Consider the following 23,664-nt stretch of genomic DNA (forward strand, 5'->3'; position numbering starts at 1 on the left):
GATAATTATCTATACTGTATGTTGTCAATACTTGCTCAACTTTTTTTATTAAACAGCTGCAGTGTTCATGTGGTACATTAAAATTAACACGCATACTAGCACATGTACAAAACACACATTGCATTGTATGGTAAGTTGTATTACTAAGTTTATCATACTGTGTACAAGAGACATAATGGATGGTAGCTAGCCAGCTAGTGATTGTTCTATTGGAATATAATTGACTGTTTCACTGATAACAAAGTAATCCGGCCGATATTACCCCATTAGTTAGATAATCTATATTCTGTATCACTGCAGTGGATAAATATTGTACATGTCAAGTTATAAGTGCACAATTTGTATTTGAAATTCCACATTATAATCCATTAACACGAAACCAATAGGCTTCATTCAGTCTATTATGATTTAAAATTTACCCATTATGATTTATGGGATTGCCAGCAAAATCAGCCCACTATATACCTTCAATTATCATGTACACATGCTGTACATGTACAATAATACAGCTGAACATTAAAAAAAAGAAGAAAAATTGACCGGATTTGCGAAAAGGGGTCTTCCACACACATCCAATTTGTGAACTTTGGCTATTCATAACTTCAGATTGGAAAAAGTCATTGCCTTGAAATTTGAAGAGTAGTGAGTACCAACGTCAGTTAATAGATGTAGAAAATTGCAAATTTGTACCTTCCTTGAACACTGAGCTATGGGCTTCCAAGTTCATAGAAATGGATGTGTCAATGTTATTCCCTACCTGCCCCAGGTAAGGGAATTGCAAAGGCAATTTACTCACCGAGACCCTGGGGACAACTTCGAGTTCTAAATCTCTACTACTTCGTATTATTTATCTTGGGAATCATTAACAATATGGTGATTAGTGTTGCAAATGCCCCTACCCTGGGGATGAGTTAGTCCCTTGCAAATTCCTACCCGTTGCCCAATCTGGGGTAGGTGCATGGGGTGTGACATTGATTCGTGTATAATATAATAGTAAAAAAGTACTACAGTCATACAGTACAATGACAGTAACAGTACTGTATAATGATATATTTTTCAATTTTCTTTAGAACTCGGATGGTACTTGAAACTGAGTATGCTATTCTCCTCCTATACAATATACAATGACAATAAGCTAAAGTCTACATACGCAATTATTTGCATCAGCTTACCTAATAATTGCATCGATCTCTCCTTGCAAGTTTCAGTTTGTGACATGACCACAATTAACTGTAAGGGGAAAAAAAAAAAAGCAAAATTCATAAATTTGGTAATCCCTGCCAACAATTGCTTAGCAACTGTTGCCACAACAGTTGCTAAAAACATTTCCAGTATGTACTTACCATGCATGATTATTATGAATTTTTGATACATTGCAATTGGTGTCTCAAAATACAGTTATGTGGTGAAATAAGGATTATAACTTGTTAGCCACTTTCATTACAAACTCAGGCTAACAACTGGTAAGCCAGACTTCTTTATGATGGTACACTCCATGCTAGCAGACTTCTTGTTCACTAGTGTATTGTACAAATCCATTTGGACCGATTAATTCTTAAGGTACTGATACCAATTTCAAGACGTCTAACTAATAATCTTATGTTTCAGACAATGCATGCAGGGGACACACTCAAAAAAAATACACATGAAAATAGCACACAATCGTTACAAAGTACGTAAGTAACTCATGTACACATGCAGGAGACTTTTCTCCAAGCCACACTTTCACAATCCTGTTAGTAGCCTTCTCTATGACACACATACAACTGGCATATAGTAAGACAGTAAAATACCACGTACTACTGGGGTACATACAGGTAAGTCGCACTTCAACTACATCATTAGAGTGTGACTGAAGCTACAGTGTGCATAAGGCAAACTCTCTATACGACCCAAGATTGGCAGGCATTACAATAATAATAAACAATTAAGAAAGTTGTCAGTGCTACATAAGGTCAGTACCACATGCGTACATCAACTTGCTGCCTCAACCTCACATGATGTGACACAAAAGTTCAGAATACCATATTACTAGAAATCTAAGGTGCCCTGTAAATGTTTGACGTATGATTTAACACATTTTAAGGAATCAGTATAACAAGTGTTAAGCCTGCTAGCTACTTTCAATGAAACCTTATTTTAGCAAGAACATCAAAGAAATTTTTGATCACATTGAATCACTTTCACTTTCAATCGTAGGTATTAATGATCACATCTAATGTACAATATAATGTGATCAGGTCTGACAAAACCAGGCTTATAGCCTGTCAAATTTTGATCACTTTTCAAAAGTCTGACATATGTATAATAATAACTTTCTCGCCGAACATGATAACAAATTAACATTTTGACCACTTGTGTGGGAACTTTACAGAATTGTTATAACTTATAAAGAAAATTAAGTATTATGCATTTTTTGGGCTATAAGCCTGGTTTTGTCAGACTTGGTCACATATCCAGTCAATGGCTCACCAACTGAACAAACTCTTTGGGATTCTTGACCGAGACAACCTCTTGTCACTTTACTTGGACAACTGTATACATAGAAGTAAAGGCATCCAAACACCATGATTTAACACACCTTGTTAGTTTACCTGGAGTAGTCATCGTACGCAGGGGACTGCACTACTAAATAAAGATGTACATACTTATTTGAATGAGTATTCAACAGTTACTATAGCAACACCCACACTGATAATTTGGTGAAATTGATGGTATTATATGCAACACTATATGGTAGTTACCTTGCCAGTAACAACTACTGTGCCGTAGTACACATAAAAACTTCACAGCCACATCATTTACCCTTCACTACTCACATTGTCACATACTAACACACATAAACAGACTACACTAAAACATGCAGGCAAAACCAAAAATAATTTGGGTTGCTGTATGTGTGGTCACACCTACTGGCCCAGGTACCAGCACTGGGATACCCCTGTGCACTAATCAGGTGCTACAGTATAAGCATTCATGTACACGATAGGGCTCCCACAGGAGTGCTGTACAAGCAAATGTGTGGGTGCACAAAGTTTCACTATTATACGAGACATGCAAAGTTTCTTTCTCAAGAAAACAACAACAGTGACAACAACCAAGCATCACTGAGAATTGAAGTTATAGCAATTACCAGGTTGGTGAGCACACACAGACACAGACACAAATCCTTCGCCTACCGTGATAGCACAGTCATACCTATCCAGTTGTCCAGCACTGGGACACTTGTACACTACTCAGGCACTATGAGTCAGTGCAGACAAATCCTCCTGGGGCAGGACAAGTAAGTAACCCACAGGAGATACATACACACGCACACATACATACACGTGTACACACACACGCACACATACACACTTGTACACACGCACGTGTACACACACACACACGTATACACACACATGCGCGCGCACGCACACACGCGCGCACGCACACAAAAAGCCTTCAGCAGTCATGCCTATCCAGTTAACCAGCACTGGGACTACTCAGGCACTATGAATCAGTGCAGACAAATCCTCCTGGGGCAGGACAAGTAAGTAACCCACAAGAGATACATGCACACACACACACACACACACACACACACTTGTACACACACACATACACACACTTGTACACACACGCGCGTGCGCGCGCACACACACACACGTGTACACACGCATGTGTACACACATGTATACACACATGTGCATGCACACGCACACATACACACACATGTACACACACATGTATACACACACACATGTACACACATACATGTTCACACACACACACACACACATACACGTGTACACACACACACGTGTACACACACACGTGTACACACACACACATACACGTGTACACACACACACGTGTACACACACACGTGTACACACACACGTGTACACACACACGTGTACACACACACACACGTGTACACACACACACAGACACGTGTACACACACATGTGTACACACAGACACACAGACACACACACACACACACACACACACACACACACAGACACAGAGTACAGATATATACATGTATACTTGACATAAACAATGGGAGTTTAGAGGGACTAAGTTGCCAAAGCTTTTTTTGCTTATTAGCTACAATATGTTCAATAATGATTATACGAAATTAGTCAAACTTTATTTGCTAAACTTGTGTGCATGTAAGTTCTGGGTAATTCTTGGTGGATTGGAAGAGCTTATTCATGCTTAAAGCAAGTAAGGTTCCTTTGTCTCTGCCCACCGGAATACTGGGGATGCACTGCTCAGATGCCAGCATCAAGGGTAGGACTGGTAATAAGTAGGACGCTATGTATAACATGTCACATAGGTGAAGACACGCATGGGTATTAACCCACTAAGTTAGCGACATAACATACAGTAACAGTTGGAATTTACTGCTGCAGTTAATGCCAGGTTCCACTAATACAGCTGGGTAGATATGCACAATAATTTTTTTGTTCAAACAAGCAAGAAATTGGGTACAAGCACATAACGTTACATTATTTGCCAAAGTGCCTACACAAGGTGTTGGTGAACAATTGTGAAGATTCAGTGAAAAAGGGATGTCCAGCTGTTAAGTGATCATATGACAATATACGGCCACATAAACACACACTAAATAATTATATGCACTTTTACCTTTCACATGATCCATTGATCCATGATCCACCAGTCCATGATCCACCGGTCCATGATCTGCTAATACAGCACTTCTTTTCCTACAGATGTAGGTGTAACAAACACAGATTAGATTAGCAGCTTTGAAGTGTGCAGCCGGATGCACAATATGGATATAAAGTACACACTTCCGTCTGACCTCACCAATACAAAGTACAGCAATAAAACATGTGTGTGTGTGTGTGTGTGTTTGATACATATATCATTACATATGTATACAAAATGGCCATGGAAGAGGTTACAAAAAAAATTAAGATTCTATAGCTATGTAGCAGACTGCAGTAACCTGCATTGCAAAACTGTTGAAAACATTTCTGTGCAGAAAACACACATACACAGACTTTCAAGAGAGTACAACAAGATAGTACAACTGTTACTATAGTACAGCACACATGTAAGCCATCAATCTGTGCAAAAACAAGTCCATGCTTTCTGCTATGGAATACCAATTCTAGACACATAAGTAGTCATGGATACTAAACATATAAGGAAGCAAAGGGTACATATCACTTGCCACTAATGTTAAACACTATAAAAACCGCCCCAAGTGTATTAATATAAAAGGTATGGTCAAGCATACCTCACAAACATTTCTGCTTCTTTTGAGGTTCTGAGGCTGCAATTTTTCCATATGCTACTGTGTGATTGACTTGGGATCAGTCTAGTGTAAGCCTTTTTACAGATAACTCAAACATCCCTCTTTAAAGGTAGGGACGTAGTGGGGTTTCAACAAGCTTCTTGTCCCAGCACTGGGAAATTTTAGTGACGCACCAATTAATTGGTAAATAATCAGAAATCAGTTTATCAGCCAAATTTCAGCAATATCAATAACAGTAATTATTAGCAGATTACTTAGTTGATTAACTTTACTGCCATTGTTTTCATCAAAAATAAAATAACAAAAATGTGTGAAATTTTGGCAAACATCGGATCGGTATCGGCCATTGATTTCAATATCGGCTAATGGGATAAATCTCTTATTGGCACATCACTAGGAAATTTGACACTAGAGTTTGTTAAATCCCCTGCCCCACCCTACTCCAAGGTGGGGAGGTGGACACTGATAGGTGCATAACACATGACAGGTACATTGCTCTCAACAATGAAAAAAGAAAGCCTGCACTTCAAGTATCAACTAGCTATAAGCCATACCCTATTTATCTGCTAATGTGGAAGCCAACCTCAGTGGTAGCAGATATACCTGTGCCACTACTAGCTGCAGACTGATGAAGCAACTCTTAATTGTCCGGCTGTACCCAAAGTTCAGAAGTTACAACCATAGATTCATGTTCCAACACAACACAAGCGGGGAAATGGGAGTGCTTCTTAATTTTCATCAGTCTAGTAAATGATCTAGCCACCATAGACCAGCTCACTGAAAGGCATAAACTTGCATGGGTAGGATGGAGGCTAGGAGCTATACCCATGAAAGCTGGACCGTACGTACCAAGGTACGTACCCCTCTTCCCTCTTTAGTGAGAATTCACCTTCATTCAGCTTCTGGTCTGGTTCAGCAACTGAACAATCATTGTCATAGTCACCCTGACTCACTTCTCCACAATCACTACCACGTACTGTTCACCCGGTCATCACGAAAACATTTGAACTGATCAGTATCCGCTAGAGAATCCTGATCTAGAACAGTACAAGCGCCCAGATAGTATCCGTGTATCCTCTACCAGACACTTCGACCATATAGTTCAAAATAAGGCCTTGTGCACTATTGAACTATATGGTCAAAATAAGTACGAGAATAAGTTGAGTAAGGGTCTGGTGAAATACAGATACTAAATCATTTCTAGCGCCCAGATTCGGCGCTAGCCAATTAGTGCATGCCAATGACGTTCATACAGAAATCGCCTTGGCAACACAATGCTTTTGTTCGAATTGAAGTGCAATCATCTGACGTAACAAGCATTACGTGCGCTGTCTAATTGAATTCCTTTTGAAATGATTAGGTATTTGTATTTCTCCAGACCCTTACTTTTTGCGAAGGGGCGGGCGGCGCCAGACTAGTAGAAGGGCTGAAAAAAGTTACTTGATCACTTCCCCACTTATAGCTATTATTGTAAACCTCCCCTCTATAACACATTACTCATTAGATTAGGCCACTCTAAATAAATTCTACTCATTAGATTAGGCCACTCTAAATAAATTCTGTAAGTAGCTTAGCATGCGGGCGGGCGGGCGTCCATTTCCCATTTCCGAGCAACTTCCTTGAAATCTCGTACAGCCCTCTTTGAAATCTTGTTGAAATCTCCGAAAATTGTTGCAAAGTTCCGTATATTTCCTGTATACTTCCGTATTTTCAGCGTCACCGTATGCTCTGAAATCTCGCCATAACTGAATTGCTTGAAATCTTGCCAAATCGCGAGGATTTGAAATCTCGCACAGGATTTTTCAGAGTTGCAGACCCCTCGTCCATTTCCATTGTGTGTGTTTTTTGTCCAATTATAAGCTTCTAAGTACAGGGGCGGATCCAGGGGGGGGGGGGGGGGGGGGGGGGGCTTTGGGGGCTGAAGCCCCCCCTCTTCATATTTAGGCTTTACTTGATCAATATGCTGAGTATTATAATGAAATTTTGTCTTAGCATAATTATATGATCACTAATAATAGAAATACTCATAAAACCACCTTATAAACATCTTTCCAAGGTATTATCAGTGGATTTATGCTAAAGTTTATGCAACAAGGACCCGGATCAGCATTGGAGGTCACGTGTACAAATCGAGATACTCTAATAGAGCAGTCATCTAACTACTCTAATAGAACATTCACTGGAAACATGTAGTTGGTTCTGTTATGGAATGTTTCCAAATCTGCCTGCACCTATACATACAATGAAGTGCATTGGTCTGTTTAAAAGGCTTCATTCATTTGCTTGTGTAGTTAATATGTATGGCAAAACTTAATTCAGGTACACAATTTCCATTGAAAATGCTCTCAGATTCAATCTTGTATTGTTCAAATTTCAAAATTTTCCACTTTCAACATTTTTATTCTAGCTAACATGCACCTATTCAGTGTTGTGCAATTGTGAGAGAGTGCATCATGTACTTGCATGGTTGTCTGTACCTACCCAAACTTTCCATTAGCAAAATGCTTCAGAGAGCCATACCTATAATCTAAAGGCAGCATATAAAATATCTACAAGCAGGAAATATTATGAATTTTATGTGGAAATGTCTCCAAATTGCAGTATTTTAGTATCTATTTTTCTAAATTTTCCTGGGGGGGGCATGTCCCCAGACCCCCCTATAGTTCCAGCATGCGAAGAAGTGTGCTTCGCACACCTCTATCCAAGAGATTAGTACTTTGAGTTAGCCCCCCCCTTTTATAAATCCTAGATCCGCCCCTGAAGTAGGCAGCTTTTTAAACCCGTGGCAATTAAGTTATTTGATATATAATCTATGATAAAAGCATGCTTAGAAAATGGTATGCATAATATGCTTTGATCTTTGGAGGATAATGAGGTCTTTAAAGTCCACTACATAGGCCAACTGTATGAATATTGTAATATGTACATGATACGCATGCTGAGTTTGATAAATAAAATAATAAATAAACACAAACATGCGGAATTTGTGCAGACTTGATGGCATACAAAGTCAATGACATGTGCAGCTGACACTATTACAAGATGGCTTTTACTGAACCTGTACAGTATGCAAGAATAACCAGAAAACAATGGCATACAGGGGCAGATCCAGAGGGGCTTTGGGGGCTGAAACCCCCTTAGCTTCACTTTTAGGCTTTACTTGATCAATATGCTAAGGATTATAATGAAATTTTGTCTAAGCATAATTATATGATCACTAATAATACAAATACTCATAAACCCACCTTTTAAACATCTTTCCAAGGTATATTATCATGCAGTGGATTTATGCTAAAGTTTATGCAACAAGGACCGGATCAACATTGGATGCATGTGTACAAGATCGAGATACTCTAATAGAGCAGTCATCTTGAATAGAACATTCACTGGAAGCATAAAGTTGGTTCTGTTATCGGGAATTTTTTCCAAATCTGCCTGCACCTATATACACACAATGAAGTGCATTGGTCTGTTTAAAAGGCTTGTTCATCTACTTGTGTAGTTATTATGTATGCATGGCAATATTTAATTCAGATACACAATTTCCATTGAAAATGCTCTCAAATTCAATCTCATACCTCTCAACATTATTATTCTAACATGCACCTATTGGCTATTGTTTGTGCAATTGTGATAGGGTGCATCATGTGCTGGTTGTCTGAAACTTTTCCATTAACAAAATGTTCCAGAGAGCCATACCTATAATCTAAAGGCAGTATATAAAATATCTACAGGCAGAAAATATGTGGAAATGTCTCCAAATTGCAGTATTTTAGCATCTATTTTTCAAATATTTCCTGGGGGCATGCCCCCCAGACCCCCTAGTTTACACCTCCACCCAAGAGATTAGTACCTTGAGTTAGCCCCCCCTTTTATAAATCCTATAGATCTGCCACTGGAATAATGGAATATTTTGAGCCGACAGTAACCAGGTGTGGGCGGGGAATGGGAAACAGAGAATTTATTTGGAGTGGCCTTAGCCATAGATTAAGAAGGATGCATGGCAACTGCATGATTGACTCATTTTGCAAAACACACTCAGCATGTTCTAGTGTAGACTCCAGAGGAATCATAACTGCCTGTGGGGCATGTCCCCAAAAACAACTATAGCTATTTAGCTAGTCTTTTTGTTATGATTTAATTAAAAATGCATTCAAATGAGTGCATGAATGACTGTATCAGTATAAGGTAGCTGCATGACTGCTCTGTTAGAGTATTATGCAGCACAATCATCAAAGTGGAAAGTGGGCCCTCTAAAAGAGCCATTTCATGAACCAAATACTTTTCAATAGCAAACTTTGTCAGTATAATGTGACCCAGGAGACACTTACATAAGTTTTTTGTATGAAATCCTAAGCTTTTCTCAGTGTATTGCATTCTTTTCATTTAAAAAATGGCACAATAGCACAAATGACTATAACTCATGCATGCAAGTTCTGCTTATGCCTCAGTGCATTATATATACTGGAGCATAATAAAGACCCTCTCAATAATGACCATGTAGTATGTATGCCTTTAGTATCTTATACAGATAACAAGCAACACATGATCTGAAGTTCTGAACGTGCACTGTAAATTGAGGTATGACTCCTGCAGTCACTTAGATCATACTTCAAAGTGTGATGCTCGTATAATGATCACACTAAGCAACTGCAGGAGTCATACCATCAATATGAACTCCACGCTTCTGATTTTACAGTGTGTACATGTGCACTATACTGCATGGCCAGTCACCTTCACCAAAAAAATAAAATACAAATGCAAAACTAATATAATAGGAGTTGTATGCAAGCTTTTATAATTATTATATAAATGTACAGCTCCTAGCTATAGGCCTCTATATACATGATGTGCATCAAATTTTAACATAACTTTTTTTTATTAAGGCTTTACACCACAAGTGCTGAAGGTCTGTAGGACACCTGATCCTATACAGCCTGTTTAAAGTTGTTACATATAAAGTGTGGAAGGTGGAGAAGGAAAAAAAATCCATGAATGGACCTGCATGGGCAACCTTGAACCTGCGGCCATCCAATTAACACTCAAATGCTTACAGGAGTCTACCAGGCAGTCAGGATGTTTTCTCCATTTCATGTATGTATCCATAGGAATATGTATCCATAGGAACCCTAGAGAGTGACTTATTATCTCAAAGTACCCCATGTGGAACCAAATGGACATTTGTTTATTTATTAAGGTTTTACAGCACAAGTGCTGAAGGTCTGTACAGGGCACCTGGTCCTACAGCCTGTTTTAAATTGTTACATAAAGTGTGTTATAGCTATAATTTATACTAATTGAGTTGGAATTTAAGGCACTGAGTTTTGATAATGAAAACTATTACATGCATGCATGGGCACCTACAGCTTTAACTGATTGACAAATGCTGATTTGTTTATATATTGATAAAACTATTGTAAAAAATCACTCCCGTGCATAAACCCTATAAATGATTGAATTGCTCGATCCAGCTAATTCTCGTATATGGCAGCATTTAGCTAATCAATTGTGTCAAATCACCAACAGAAGCTGCATGCATGGCATGAATTTTATGCAAAAATTTATGGTGTTCCAAATCAGAAGGAATCCCCCTCTAAAATTAAAGTGGAGCCATCTAAGCTCCCCATACACTGATGTTGTAAAACATTTTCTAAAAATCTATAGTTATAGCTACCACTGCATGTGCACATGCTGTGTGACATACATACATATATATATATGAGGATTTAAAATAATGAAGTGTGCTTTGCACACAACAACGGTGTCACAGTGGACACTTTATAGGCCTAAAAGTGTGCACCGTGACATTGTTTTTGTGTGCAAAGCACACTTCATTTTTTACAGTGCAATTGACTGTATAAAGCTCCTTGCATGTTAGAACCAGCAGGCACATGTTGGCCATGCAGCCTTCTCAGTACATGGAATTGTAATTGATTGTAGATACAAAGAAGCTGGCTATAGGATTTCTGAATAATCACTAATATTATTGCTGATTTAGCAAAATCAGTGTATGTTCCATTACCAATGGCTTTTTGTTTTAACAGATGTGACTGGAATTAACAATTTGAAAACTTTTGATTCAGCATTACATAATTATAAGTTTCAGCAAGGCAGTGTTTATTCAACAGCAGTGCAGTTAAAACTATCTGTCAAAATAAAAAATTATAATAGCAATGTTGCATTTTTCATGTCCACTACATGCACAAGTGCATTACAGCTAACCAAAGGTGTGCACTATAACCTGTCTGTGAATATGTAGCATGATCATGCAGTGGATAGAAATCAATCAAATCAGGTAGTGTAATGGCTCCATTTTCATCATTCTTTATGACATATAACAACATAGGAGTTCGATGAGAAGTGTCTCTCCACCGTGAAAAAGTATGTAGCACAATCCCCTTTACCACAGCAAACTTGGGAAGAATATCATCAAAGCCATGAGCCATGTAGCACCCAGGACAATATAACTGGTACATGTATAGTGCATCATGAAACACATGCAGTTATGGGTGCATGGCTCCAGTTGACTGGTATACAATTTAGACCTTTAATGATGCCAGGACCTATAGGTACATAGCATTACAAAGCTCTAGCTATAATAGCTAATTACATAATTATATAGGAATGAATGAAGTTTAGTACAAGACACATGGGGTCTTGAGGCACAAGGAAAGAGTTAAATATGCTGGAAAAGTGATTTCAGCAGTTCATCAGATACATAATATCTGCTTGAGGGTGACTGCTTTATTAGGACCAGTTTCTGGAAACCCCTCTCCCTACCCTGGATCTCCCCCCCCCCCCCCCCCCCCCTGACAGTCACCAGAAATATTTAGACAACGACCTCATGCAGACCACCTCCTTAAATCAGATAATGTCTATAATGTTACTGGACTGTGCTGATAGTTGATTCGCTCTGGTAACTGAGCCTATACTGCATGCATGATGCAATTATTATAACTATATGGCTATGTACTTTTTACATGTCACTTTTAGATATATCAACAAAACTTACAACATTTTTTGGAGCTATACATGTACGGTAGCAAGAACATGTAGCTTATTGAGAGATTTGAGACTAGCCTTAGCGAGCCCCACCATATGAGGGATAGCTGTGATGGATTCATGCGGTTGCTTGCTCGCTTGAATGTACTGTACGTTCATCTCCCTTATGAGTATCATGTAGACCAAATGACCAAACATCACCGTGACAACCAATAACCCACCTAACTAGCGCTAATGTCTAGTACCAGGAGCTTATAAACTCCTGCTAACACTAATATGCACATATTGATGCACTGCATGGTATATCCGGGCCTGTCAACCTTGATCTTGTGAGGTACTGACTGGTATTTAACACTTTTGTATGTCAAGCCCCTGTGTGTTGATATAAACATATGCTCATCGTCAAAATATCATTGTCTCTCCCTTCAGTTGTGCCAAACCCGCCTGTCACAGGCAGTTGAGAATAAGTCGGAATACACTGTAGAACGTCTCTCGGAATGTCTATACACTACTGAATATATCAAGCAAGCATGCAGATTGTAGGCTTGCCCTTTCAATGTTTTGTATTCACCTAGTGTTGTAGTTTTAACACAGTGGATCACGTGACCACAATGAGCATTATTTAGATGCAGCGAGTTTTTCAAGAATGCTAATAGACACCAAGTAGTCTGAGCCCAGAAAGAACATGAAGTAAGAATGTAATATTGTATACTTACAGACTTAGTACTGTTACCTTGTTACTGAGGCCGTTTGCCTCTCATAGATAATATATACCTCCGGACACGTGTCCGGAGGTATATAGTATTATCTATGATCCCATCATCAAAGTCCTCACAGTTCTCGAACCCTAGACAGTAAAATGTGTACGTGTCAAATAACCTACCTTAGTATGTTCGCCGTGGTGTTGATCTGTCTCCTCGAGTTGACCTCAGGGTGTGCAAGTTTAATAACCTCACGGTAAATTTATACCGTAAAAGCTACCCATACAACTACTACCCACCTGTACTAGATGTAGTATATTAATATGTTGAAGTGCTAGTCAAAACCATATAACCATAGATAATATACCCGGGGACAGCAGTGGATTGAACAAACATATAAGGGGATTGATAGAACCTACAACTGGGGCAGGGGTGTCACCTAGGTTGGCACTGTAGATAGATCTCAGGTGGCTGTAGAATCCTGATCAGCCTGAAATTTCACCTTGACTTGTAACTTACAGCCTTTTCCAGTGTTTAACCGTGACTTAACAAAGTTCCGATACTTTTTGGTTGTGGTTTCAAATTTTGTCCATGACTACTATTGATTTGGTTTAGTGGACTTGACCATTGACTGAGTTTGACCACACCACAGATTGACCTATAGTGAGTACCTTTGTATCCACCCCCACTGCTGACCTCTCTAATAGTGCAAAGTCAAGTGCACAATATGCTGCAGAATATGCTGCAGAATATGCTGCAGAATGTGTCACACATGCACAAATTTAAAGCACTAGATTTTAAAATCTTTCTTTATAGAACTGCCTTCAGCGGCCAAATAACTATCTATGTATTCAGAGCCACTTGCAGCTGATCTTCCCATAGTGACCAAATCCACAAATTTTATGTTCTTCAGTTGAACATTTGTGGACTGTAAATAAGTCTGTAACTATTGTATTAGGTGGTGTCCAATGGAATTGGCTGCTTTGACAGAGTGTGAAACACTGTCACACTTGAAAAGGAGGATAAAGACAACACGGCAGGCACCCAAGTGTTGGTACATGAGATGTTTACCATGTGTTAAAGCACGGTATGTGCTTACTGTAATGCTTTCCTTGGGAATATGCATTGCAGCTGCACTTCGAGTTAACCTGAGTGTAGCCATTGTACAGATGACTGCTAAGAACCCTCACCATAGTCAAAGGTATAGTGATATAGCTACAAACACAGCTGATAATATGTGATGTACCACTCCAAGTCATGCCATCAGTAGTTCTAAATTACCCTATCGATATCATTAGTGTACAAGGTATATCTATATTTACTATTTCTAGGTTTTGTACCTGTCCATTTTACTGAATTGCGTACATGCATTCAGAGAATAACCTCCATCATCTACAGACTATATATTTTCTCCTGCAGTCTTTAATGGTCATCTAATTCATGTGGTACTACTGTGCTGTATAGTAGGGATCACAGTTGTTTGTACCTTTTCACAAAGAAATAGTGACCCCATGATACCTTCATGGCACGTTGGCAACATTGGTCAAGTATAATCAAGTCCAAGAAATGCCTTCAGTGTTACTCAATATGCTTTCAATAAGTTGTTACAAAGAAAACTACTGGAATATTAATTTTCTGCTGACTAAACTAACTAACTGATGCCTTCAGAGACAAGTATAACTCCAAGGCTATGGGATAGATGTCACTTCAGTCCAACAGGTGCCTTTTGGCATACAGATGATGTACCCATCATGGACTTACTGTAGTCCTTCTTTGTGAAGCTGCAATAGTGTAATCCTATATTGATGGATTTTTACCCACCATGAAGTGTAGCCTTCCAGCATGTATTTAACCTAGCTGTATAGTGTTAATAGATCAGTCAGTGTAAGGCTATAGAGAGATATAGTGATGGTGGAAGTACGAAAACATTTAGGGGGCTTAAGGAGACAAGCCATACTTAGTAGCAATGCAGATACATGTCAGTGTAGCTTTGGGGTCTGGTGGTGGCATATAAAATTTTCTCTGATATTGGTGTTTTTAAATTCTAGTAGTTGTCACGTAATACTAATCGGCATGTGACTTGACTACTCTATTAGAGTATTTCATTTTCAGAAGCAATCATTGCCTTTTTCCATAATTATACTTGAAATATCAATTATTTGTGACCAACAGTATAGGTGTTACTTGGAGTAGTCATGCTGTTTTTATTTTATCTTATATTATTTATTTAGAAGTTTTCATTGGTCAAATTCAGAGCAAGGTATGTACTGATTAAAATTAGACTGCTATATACTTTGGCTGATGTATTCTACATGCAAACTTGTATATACTGTATATCAAACAGTACAGTAGTACTGTTTAAGTAGGGATCCCCCCAAAAGTTACGTGCACCACCTAAAATGCCACCTTTAGTAACCATCCTAGAGATATCTTACATGATGAAAACGGAATAATAGTAGTCCATATAACATCAAATACAGCATTAAAAACAAGAAAACACTTACAGACTGCTGGATATAGAATTTTTTTTGATCACTAAACTCAAATTTTCATCTGCCTGCCTGCCTGCCTGCCTGCCTGCCTGCCTGCCTGCCTGCCTGCCTGCCTGCCTGCCTGCCTGCCTGCCTGCCTGCCTGCCTGCCTGCCTGCCTGCCTGCCTGCCTGCCTGCCTGCCTGCCTGCCTGCCTGCCTGCCTGCCTGCCTGCCTGCCTGCCTGCCTGCCTGCCTGCCTGCCTGCCTGCCTGCCTGCCTGCCTGCCTGCCTGCCTGACCACAGTCGCAAAGCTGGAGGCCAAATGAAGCAGTGCACGGATACCTGTAACTTCGCGATAGGTTCAACCATTATACCGTTGATTAAAAATGGTCAAGCACTGGGACCATACCTCTTAATAATCTGTTTACCCGATCATGATTAACATACTCCTTTATTATTGGTGTATTGTATTCATAATGTTAGCACGTTGAATATATGACGCCTCCTGGTAGCTGACTTGAGATACTCTAATACAGCATTCACCCTAATAGAACAGTCACACTTGTATAGCTATATGCTATAACAAAAAAAAATTTTTTAAATAAGGTAGGGATCCAAGCAATAAAAAGTAGTGAAACAAGTGATGAATGATGGTATTACAGCATAGCTTGGTGGTTAAATCCCTACTTTGGCATGTCGTAATGTATTTCGTGGACTGGACTGATGGAAACAGCTTTTAAACAATAATCCAGGCATTATCCATCTCTTGCAATACTGGAGACACCACTATCAAGCTACAACTGCTGGTACTACTCTCCTTACAAGTCACGAAACTAGCGTGTGTACTAATTAATTAGAATACACTTACGATACACGTGTACTATCAGTGATAAAGGGTGATAGAGGCTATTGTTATACCGCAAATGTTTTTCCTGTTTTGCTTCAGTACTTAGCAGTAGCATTAGGGCTGTAGTGATGAGGCAGTTTATTTGCATAGCCCCATCACCTCCCCCGGCGGTGACACCTATAGCTACCTGAGAAGAATAATTACTGGCTTATCTCTACAACCCTAACACTAGTGCTAAAGCACCAAAGGAAAACATCTACGCTACAACAATAGCCTTTATCACTGCTAGTACAAGTGTATTGTTGTATTCTAATTAATTAATGCATGCACTAGTTTCATGACTTGTAAGGAAGAGCAGTATCAGCTAGAGCTGGGACGAGGCTTCGAATGTTTCGTGGGTTCGAAGGTTAATTAAACTTTGAATTATAATAATATCCTTCGAAGCTTTGTAATGCACTCATACAGTAGTCTATGAAAGAATTACAAATAAACGTTGTTATCTTTATTGTAGCTGCTTATTCCTCCTGTGTGATCAATGTTCGTCTCTTCGTGATCAATCTTCATATGCCACGCCCACTTTTAAACCATTGTAGTTCAGCTTGCTACCATAGTTACAACCTTAAAACACCTTATAAAGTGATAGATAGTACATGGAAACGTACTTTTAGCCATTACTTGGTGTTCACCTATGCATGATTACAATATAGCTGACATGCCCATTTGCAATCGATCGATCGCGTCATTCAGTACTGCTGCTATGCACTTTCCAAATGCTTACAAACTTATTAAATAGTTAGAAAGATAAAACTTAAAAAGGATGTGCAAGAAAACCAGCTAACACCGAAGCTTCGAATGTTCAAACATTTTATTAGCGGATGTTCGAAGGTAAATTTCAATATTTGTCCCAGCCCTAGTACCAGCAGTTGTAGCTCAATAGTGATGTCTCCAGTGTTGCAAGAGATGGAAAATGCCTGGATTATTGTTTAAAAGCTGTTTCCAGCTTAGTATGCGAGTCCAGTCCACGAGTCCAGTCCGCGAAATACATTATGCCCTTGGCATTGAACAAAATGATTGTTATAACATGCTAATGTAGGGATTTTCCCACCAAGCTATATTTTGTATTGCTTGGTTGAATCCCTGGCTTTATTTTTGAATTAAATATACTAGTATATATATTCTATATGTTGAACTGTAATGAGGTTAAGAAGACATTATGTATGCTTATTTCCACATAATTATGTAGGACAGGCCATAGTTTTATTTTAGCACAGTGCTAATACACAACTCTTTTACAGTGTATACAAGAGCATAGCACTTTGTTATTTTGATCTGCAGGTTGGATTTTGTCCAGTTTCTTCTATGGTTACATATTGACTCAAATTCCGGGAGGATGGTTGGCCACTAAATTTGGTGGGAAATATGTGTTTGGTATTGGTGTACTGGTGACATCATTACTCACCCTAATTACACCACAAATGGCCTACCTCAATCTCTGGGCACTGGTTGCTTGTCGGATTGCAGTGGGCACTGTTACGGTAAATATAAGAACATTCTTGATTGATTATTACAATAAAATTATTATAGGGATTGTTGCTTCCTGCAATGAATGCAATGTTTGGAAAATGGGCGCCACCACTGGAGAGAAGCATGATGGCAACTATTGGTCTTTCAGGTAACTAATTTCTATGTACAGTTCACAGACTATAATATGAACTGTGCTACATTTAGGAACCAGCAAACAGTTTATAAATGTCCTTTGGAACTTTTATATGCATAGGAACATGCATATAGACTAGGCATGTGTCTATTATGCCAGCATAATTTTGGGAATAATAGGTGGTTAAAAGAATTGAAGAATATTCTGGAATAATTGGATGAGTTCCAGGAATAAAATTATAAGTTTTCCTTGTAGCCTGATGCAAAAAATCTTTTGATCACACCACTGAAACAGTGCAAGCATAAAAAAAGTTGAAAAGATCGAGATACTCTAATAGAGCAGTCAACTTTGAGCCCATAATTCTAATATAAACAGTCATGTACATAATTCCATAATTAATATGCTTATATCTGGCACAAATTTCAGGAATAATTTTGGGAATAATAGGTGAAGAAAAATAAGAATTTCCAGAAAGAATAATTAGAAGATTTTGGAGCATAAGCCTAATATAGACACTAGGAAATGTGCAATTATGTTATGCACAAGTTTGCACACGTGATATTGATTACATTTCTCATGCCCAATTGGATAATGTGAATATGAGAACTAGAGCAGAGAGTTCAGCTGCATACAACTAAGTTACCCTGTAGAGAATTCAGCTACATTTACAAGTAATGAAGTAATTTAGAACTGAAAACAGTGAAAAATTTTGTGGATAGTGCTAGTACTCTAAATATTGTATGTTGTGCATATACTAAGCTTTCATTTAATGTTTTAGGTACATATGCAGGAAATATTGTTGGTTTTCCGCTATCCGGAATGCTGTGTAACACCATGGGATGGCCTTGGGCATTCTATCTTTCAGGTATATATGTGTAACTTGTTCTAGTTTAAACTGTATTGTTTGCTGTAGGGTTTGTTGGGATTATTTGGTTTGTAGCATGGCTCATTCTAGTATTCAACACACCTGCTGATCATCCACGTATTTCTCCTGAAGAGCGACGTTATATAGAAACATCAATTGATACTGAATTACTCTTACAGAATAGCACCACTTCCAAAGAGGTAACACATTTACCTGGATGTGCTACACTGCATTTACATACACACAGTTCTATTCTGAATATATGAACAGGACTTGCCACCTCCCTGGAGAGCAATGTTCACATCACCAGCAGTGCTGGCTGTTGTAATTGGACACTTTACTAACAACTGGGGCTTCTACACACTACTTATCTGCTTGCCAACTTTTCTTAACCAAACACTCTGTCTTGATATTAAAAGGGTTAGTGATTATGCACTAAGAGAAACAATTTTGCTAATGTATTTTTATGAACACTTGTAGAATGGATTGTATTCTGCAATACCATATACCTGCTTGGCTGTGTTGTCAATTTTGTGGGGACAAGTGACAGATATGTTGAGGCAGCGTGAACTGGTTAACACTACTGTTATCAGGAAATTCAACAGTACATTAGGTGAACAAATACTTATAAAATTTATCTGAACAGATTACAGTGGATCCGGACATATTTGTTCCTAATCAGGGTGTTCTGATAATTGTGGTTCGGAAAAGTGAGGATCCACTGTATAATGAAAACATATGAATGTGAAGACTTACTGTATTTGCTTGTATAAAAGCCTGGGCTTTTATTTCCTTCCAAGCATTTTTAACCCAGCCTGTAAACAAATAGGGCTTTTATTTGAGACTGGGCATTTATTTTGGATTAGTTCAACCTACACCTGGTGTTTAATTGAATCCGGGTGGTGGTATATAGAACAGGATTACTGTAATGGTAAGCATAGAAAAACAATGATACAGTGTGTTGAATATACAAACAAGTGTATAAGCAAGGCTTAAAATGATTGGAAAATAGTTGTATCACACATATTTGCATGCATGCAGACTTACCCGGACTACTCACGTGATACTCGTAGGACTGTCATCCCTCAGAAGGCTCTAAACTCAAGTATGAAGAAGCAGTAGCAACAAGGGAAACAATTAAAGCTATTAACAGTAGACTCAATAGCCCAGGCCTCTATTTGAGACCAGGCGTTTATTTTCCAAAGGTGGTGGAAACCCCCTGGCTTATAGTTGAGACAGGCATTTAATTGAATACGGCTTTTATACTAGGAAATACGGTAGGTGTATCATTAGGCCATAAGAAGGAGTATAATCACTCTTGCATAGTAGCTACATAGTTCCGCGTGGCCAGACCACTTTGTTTTCTTAGGTGTCGGGGTAGGGAAAAATCTACCTAACACAAAAGAAAAGCGGTCTGGTCACACGAGACTAGTAACTACATATACCTATAGTAAAGCTACCCATATGCTCATATGCTAAAAATATTGTCATTCAGGATTATTGCACAGGTAGTAGGTGCATGTTGATTAGGCAATGCTATAGCTATAATTTTGCTCTACCTAACTTTGTGGTTTGAAATAATAAGAATTTTCAGGTAATTAGCACCACATTTTAGGTAAGAATTATGCCAATACATGCAATGGCTGAGTAATCGCCATGACAATTATACTAGAATTTTACGTATCTCTTGTATCCACTGCATGATTGTTATCTTTGTTGTTTATAGGTTTATGTTTACCAGCAATGTTTTTGCTGTTGTGTGGTTTCTATGGTAGCACTACTGGTTGGGCAGTAACATTCCTTACCTTAAGTGTTGGATCTGCTGGATTTGCTGCAGCTGGTTACCATGTCAACTATCTCGACATTTCACCAAAATATGCTGGCATTGTGATAGGCATATCAAACACAATTGCCACAATCCCAGGACTTGTTGCTCCACAAGTGGCCAAAGTGATCGCTAAAGAGGTAAAGGAGATATGTAGTATCTATATGCAGTGTGGATTTGACAAACTACCAGTAATTTATTAACAGAACAAATTATTTGCTTAAGTACTAAGTAATAAAGCATCACGATAAGTGACACAGTATGGAAAATAATATAATATAATTAATCAAGGGGGGTGATTTAGAGCCGCCATTTTAACTACTATTTAGAGAATTTGGGACTTATATACTAGTCACTTCTTTAATTTATCATGTTGATCTCCAAAATTAACACGACAAGTTTCTTAACACAGAAAGAAAAGCTCAAAATGATCTTTTAGATGCCATGCTTTATATAAATGCAAATCCTTGTAAACTATCCTTTGGTGTTTTGTAGTATGAATGTCAACACAGAGGATAGCATTTCATTTCTGGTAAAATGTCAAGTCACAGTTCTTCGGTCTTGTAAGGTGAGATTGGAAAACACAGCTTAACAACAAATGTCTTGAACAACCTAGGTGAATAAATTCTAGTAAACGGCTTTAAATCATCTGCTTTTGTCTATTTTTAATACTATCATGCGATTGTACAACTTGTCAATTCTGATTGGCCAGCCGATATTTTGGCTGAGTCGCACTTCCAGGCCCAAGAACTTACTCAAGCATTGTCACCAAACTGTGTTTGTGCGTTAACGTGAGCCCGGCTGGACACGAAATCATTGAATCCTATGGACAAGGGAGAATGCAACTCCATACACTACCGTCCTAATTCAAACATCATGGCGTCTTATGTTAGTGAGATATATATCATTCTTACATGCAACAAGGATACACAGAAAGGGCTGCTACTTCATCATCTCGTCTGAAGCTACTTTAATAGGAGCACCACTGAGTCAAAGGAAAAAAATGGAATGGTCAACTGCAGTAATTTCATGTCACTAGCAAATGTAGAAATGCTGTGTTACCATTCTTCCATTGTGCCATGCATTCACCTTTGTTTCTATAGCTTTGCTTCATCATGTTGTTAACATGAAGTACTTAAGCATGTACCTCGGTATTGTCCTTATAAGGAATTTTTATAATCACAAGCACACAAAAAAAATTGGAATTTTCAACTAGACATAGCACATCAATAAAAGGTACTGAAACAAGCTGGGGTAGAGCACGATATTAAATCACAGTGAAACAATAAGAAGTGTTATATCCCTACTGTGCATTTCCGATGTGCTATGGTCCCTACTCTAGTTGAAAATTCCAAATTTTTTGTGTACTTGTTTGTTAACTTTTTTGTAAATAATAATTATATGATTGGTGAACCCACGAAATGGTGCTGCACACTCCAGTTGAATCGACTATCGTCTGAAAAGTGAATTATCCATTACGCTTCGTTGTCAGCTATGTTCAACCCGTTACACAGCAGTACGAACCAAGAACTGTTCGAAAAGCATCTCTGCAATCAAAGTAGCCACTATGAAAAATATGGACAATTTCCATTACGGAGTGAAGCCATCATGTGCTACCTCCAAATCGACACTTTTCGCTGTCAGCAAAAATGAATGGGACACAAACGAGGACACTGGTAAGTCCATGAAGAATGCGTTGTACATACTGTAGTATGCTGAAAGGCACCTCTTGGGCTGAAGCAACATCGAATAGTGAAAAAATCAAGTCCGTAGCCTTATCCGTTATCAAGTTACACTTGTCTGAATGCATCAGTTACTCAGTCAGTCAGTCACTAGAAAATTCCATTAACTATATATATTTTTAATTTCGTAGCAACTTGTTTAAGCATTTCGAGTCAATTGAAGGGTTGTTTGGGCTTACCAATACTGCCTCGTCATCTGGGGAAAGTGTAGCTGGTTTCTGGGTGATGTTTTTTCATGGGCCACGCCTACACCTTTGTGGTCCCTACTATACAGTATTATCGTACTGTATGATATAATACAATGTATGATTCTTATTTAAATTTCACTGTTTACAGAGTGATATACTCTCTTGTCTATAGGATATAACGCACTCCTGATGAAATGGTTATATTTGTGTATTTTGTTTATAGCCAAGTTTTAAAACATGCAATGACAGCTGTGAAGATCCCACATCCATTGATGTCTACCAACAAGAGTGGACTCTTGTCTTCATAATTGCAGCTGAGATTTATGTGTTTGGAGCAATAGCATATTTATTACTGGCTAGTGGTGAGAAGCAGTGGTGGGCAGATGGTGTTCAGGCTACAAATAAAAGGGATATCCAGGCTCCTTCATCACCAATGTATCTCCAACCACTAAGTTCCACAACTGACTCAGATTTGTGATGATCTCTATAGCTATCAATTATTTATTTTTGTATATAAAATTGCTTTCAAGTACTTTTCATGCAGTTTAACTTTTTAAGCACATAATTCTATTTATATTTACCAACAGATTATTGTATATGATACCCTTTACAATCTTAATGTATTTGGTACATATAATTGGTGTACATGCAGGTGCCATTTTCACAAGAGATGCCAGCTATCTAGACAAATTTATTGCTATCCCCAGTGGGGTCCCAATATAAGTTCTGCCCAGACACATTACTTGTCAAGGACTATAGCTACTTGACATGATAGCTGTCACAGTAACTGTTCTCATCTCCAGTATAGGTTGAGCAGATAGGCATACAAAAAGAGAAAGCCATTGTTTTAAAGGCAAGAAAGTGACATCGTGAGAAATTTTTGGTTGCCTGACCAAACCAAGATGGTTTCCTCTATACCTGGTCTCAGTTTTCATCTATCATATGAGGAAAAGCCTTGATCATTGTACAGGCAGTTAATTGGACTCTATACTATACCATTTGATAATAGATAAAACAGGACACTTGCAGGCTTATACTTAGTATAGTGCGGATGACACTAAGACCATGCATGCATGCAGATTTTTACTGT

General features: G+C 38.4%; 1 protein-coding gene and 1 long non-coding RNA gene across 12 annotated transcripts; one reads left to right on the forward strand and one right to left on the reverse strand.

Moving 5' to 3' along the window:
- Positions 1–966: 966 nt before the first annotated feature.
- Positions 967–6,666, reverse strand: LOC136249588 (uncharacterized). 9 transcript variants are annotated; one of them, XR_010698289.1, is made up of 7 exons: positions 6,137–6,666; positions 4,639–4,718; positions 3,180–3,269; positions 2,582–2,628; positions 2,473–2,534; positions 1,173–1,230; positions 967–1,110 (listed from the first exon to the last, which is right to left on the reverse strand). It is a non-coding gene; the product is annotated as an uncharacterized lncRNA (long non-coding RNA). The 9 variants fall into 9 exon arrangements; XR_010698292.1 differs by having other exon boundaries at positions 2,582–2,625; positions 3,199–3,269; positions 6,165–6,665; XR_010698290.1 differs by having other exon boundaries at positions 3,199–3,269; positions 6,165–6,665.
- Positions 6,667–12,874: 6,208 nt separating this feature from the next.
- Positions 12,875–23,252, forward strand: LOC136249590 (sialin-like). Of its 3 annotated transcripts, XM_066041648.1 has the most exons (12): positions 12,875–12,967; positions 13,795–13,859; positions 13,937–14,179; positions 15,210–15,238; positions 17,633–17,832; positions 17,882–17,969; positions 18,733–18,819; positions 18,868–19,019; positions 19,090–19,239; positions 19,300–19,432; positions 20,546–20,784; positions 22,798–23,252. In XM_066041648.1, the coding sequence occupies exons 3-12, from the start codon at positions 13,947–13,949 to the stop codon at positions 23,050–23,052; spliced, it is 1,566 nt and encodes a 521-aa protein (XP_065897720.1). In that variant the 5' UTR covers positions 12,875–12,967; positions 13,795–13,859; positions 13,937–13,946; the 3' UTR covers positions 23,053–23,252. The 3 variants fall into 3 exon arrangements, with proteins under 3 accessions (XP_065897720.1, XP_065897719.1, XP_065897721.1); XM_066041647.1 differs by lacking the exon at positions 13,795–13,859; XM_066041649.1 differs by lacking the exons at positions 12,875–12,967; positions 13,795–13,859 and having other exon boundaries at positions 13,971–14,065; positions 14,110–14,179.
- The last annotated feature ends 412 nt before the right edge of the window (positions 23,253–23,664 follow it).

Source organism: Dysidea avara, chromosome 3 (genome assembly GCF_963678975.1).
Source record: "Dysidea avara chromosome 3, odDysAvar1.4, whole genome shotgun sequence".
NCBI lineage: Eukaryota > Metazoa > Porifera > Demospongiae > Dictyoceratida > Dysideidae > Dysidea > Dysidea avara.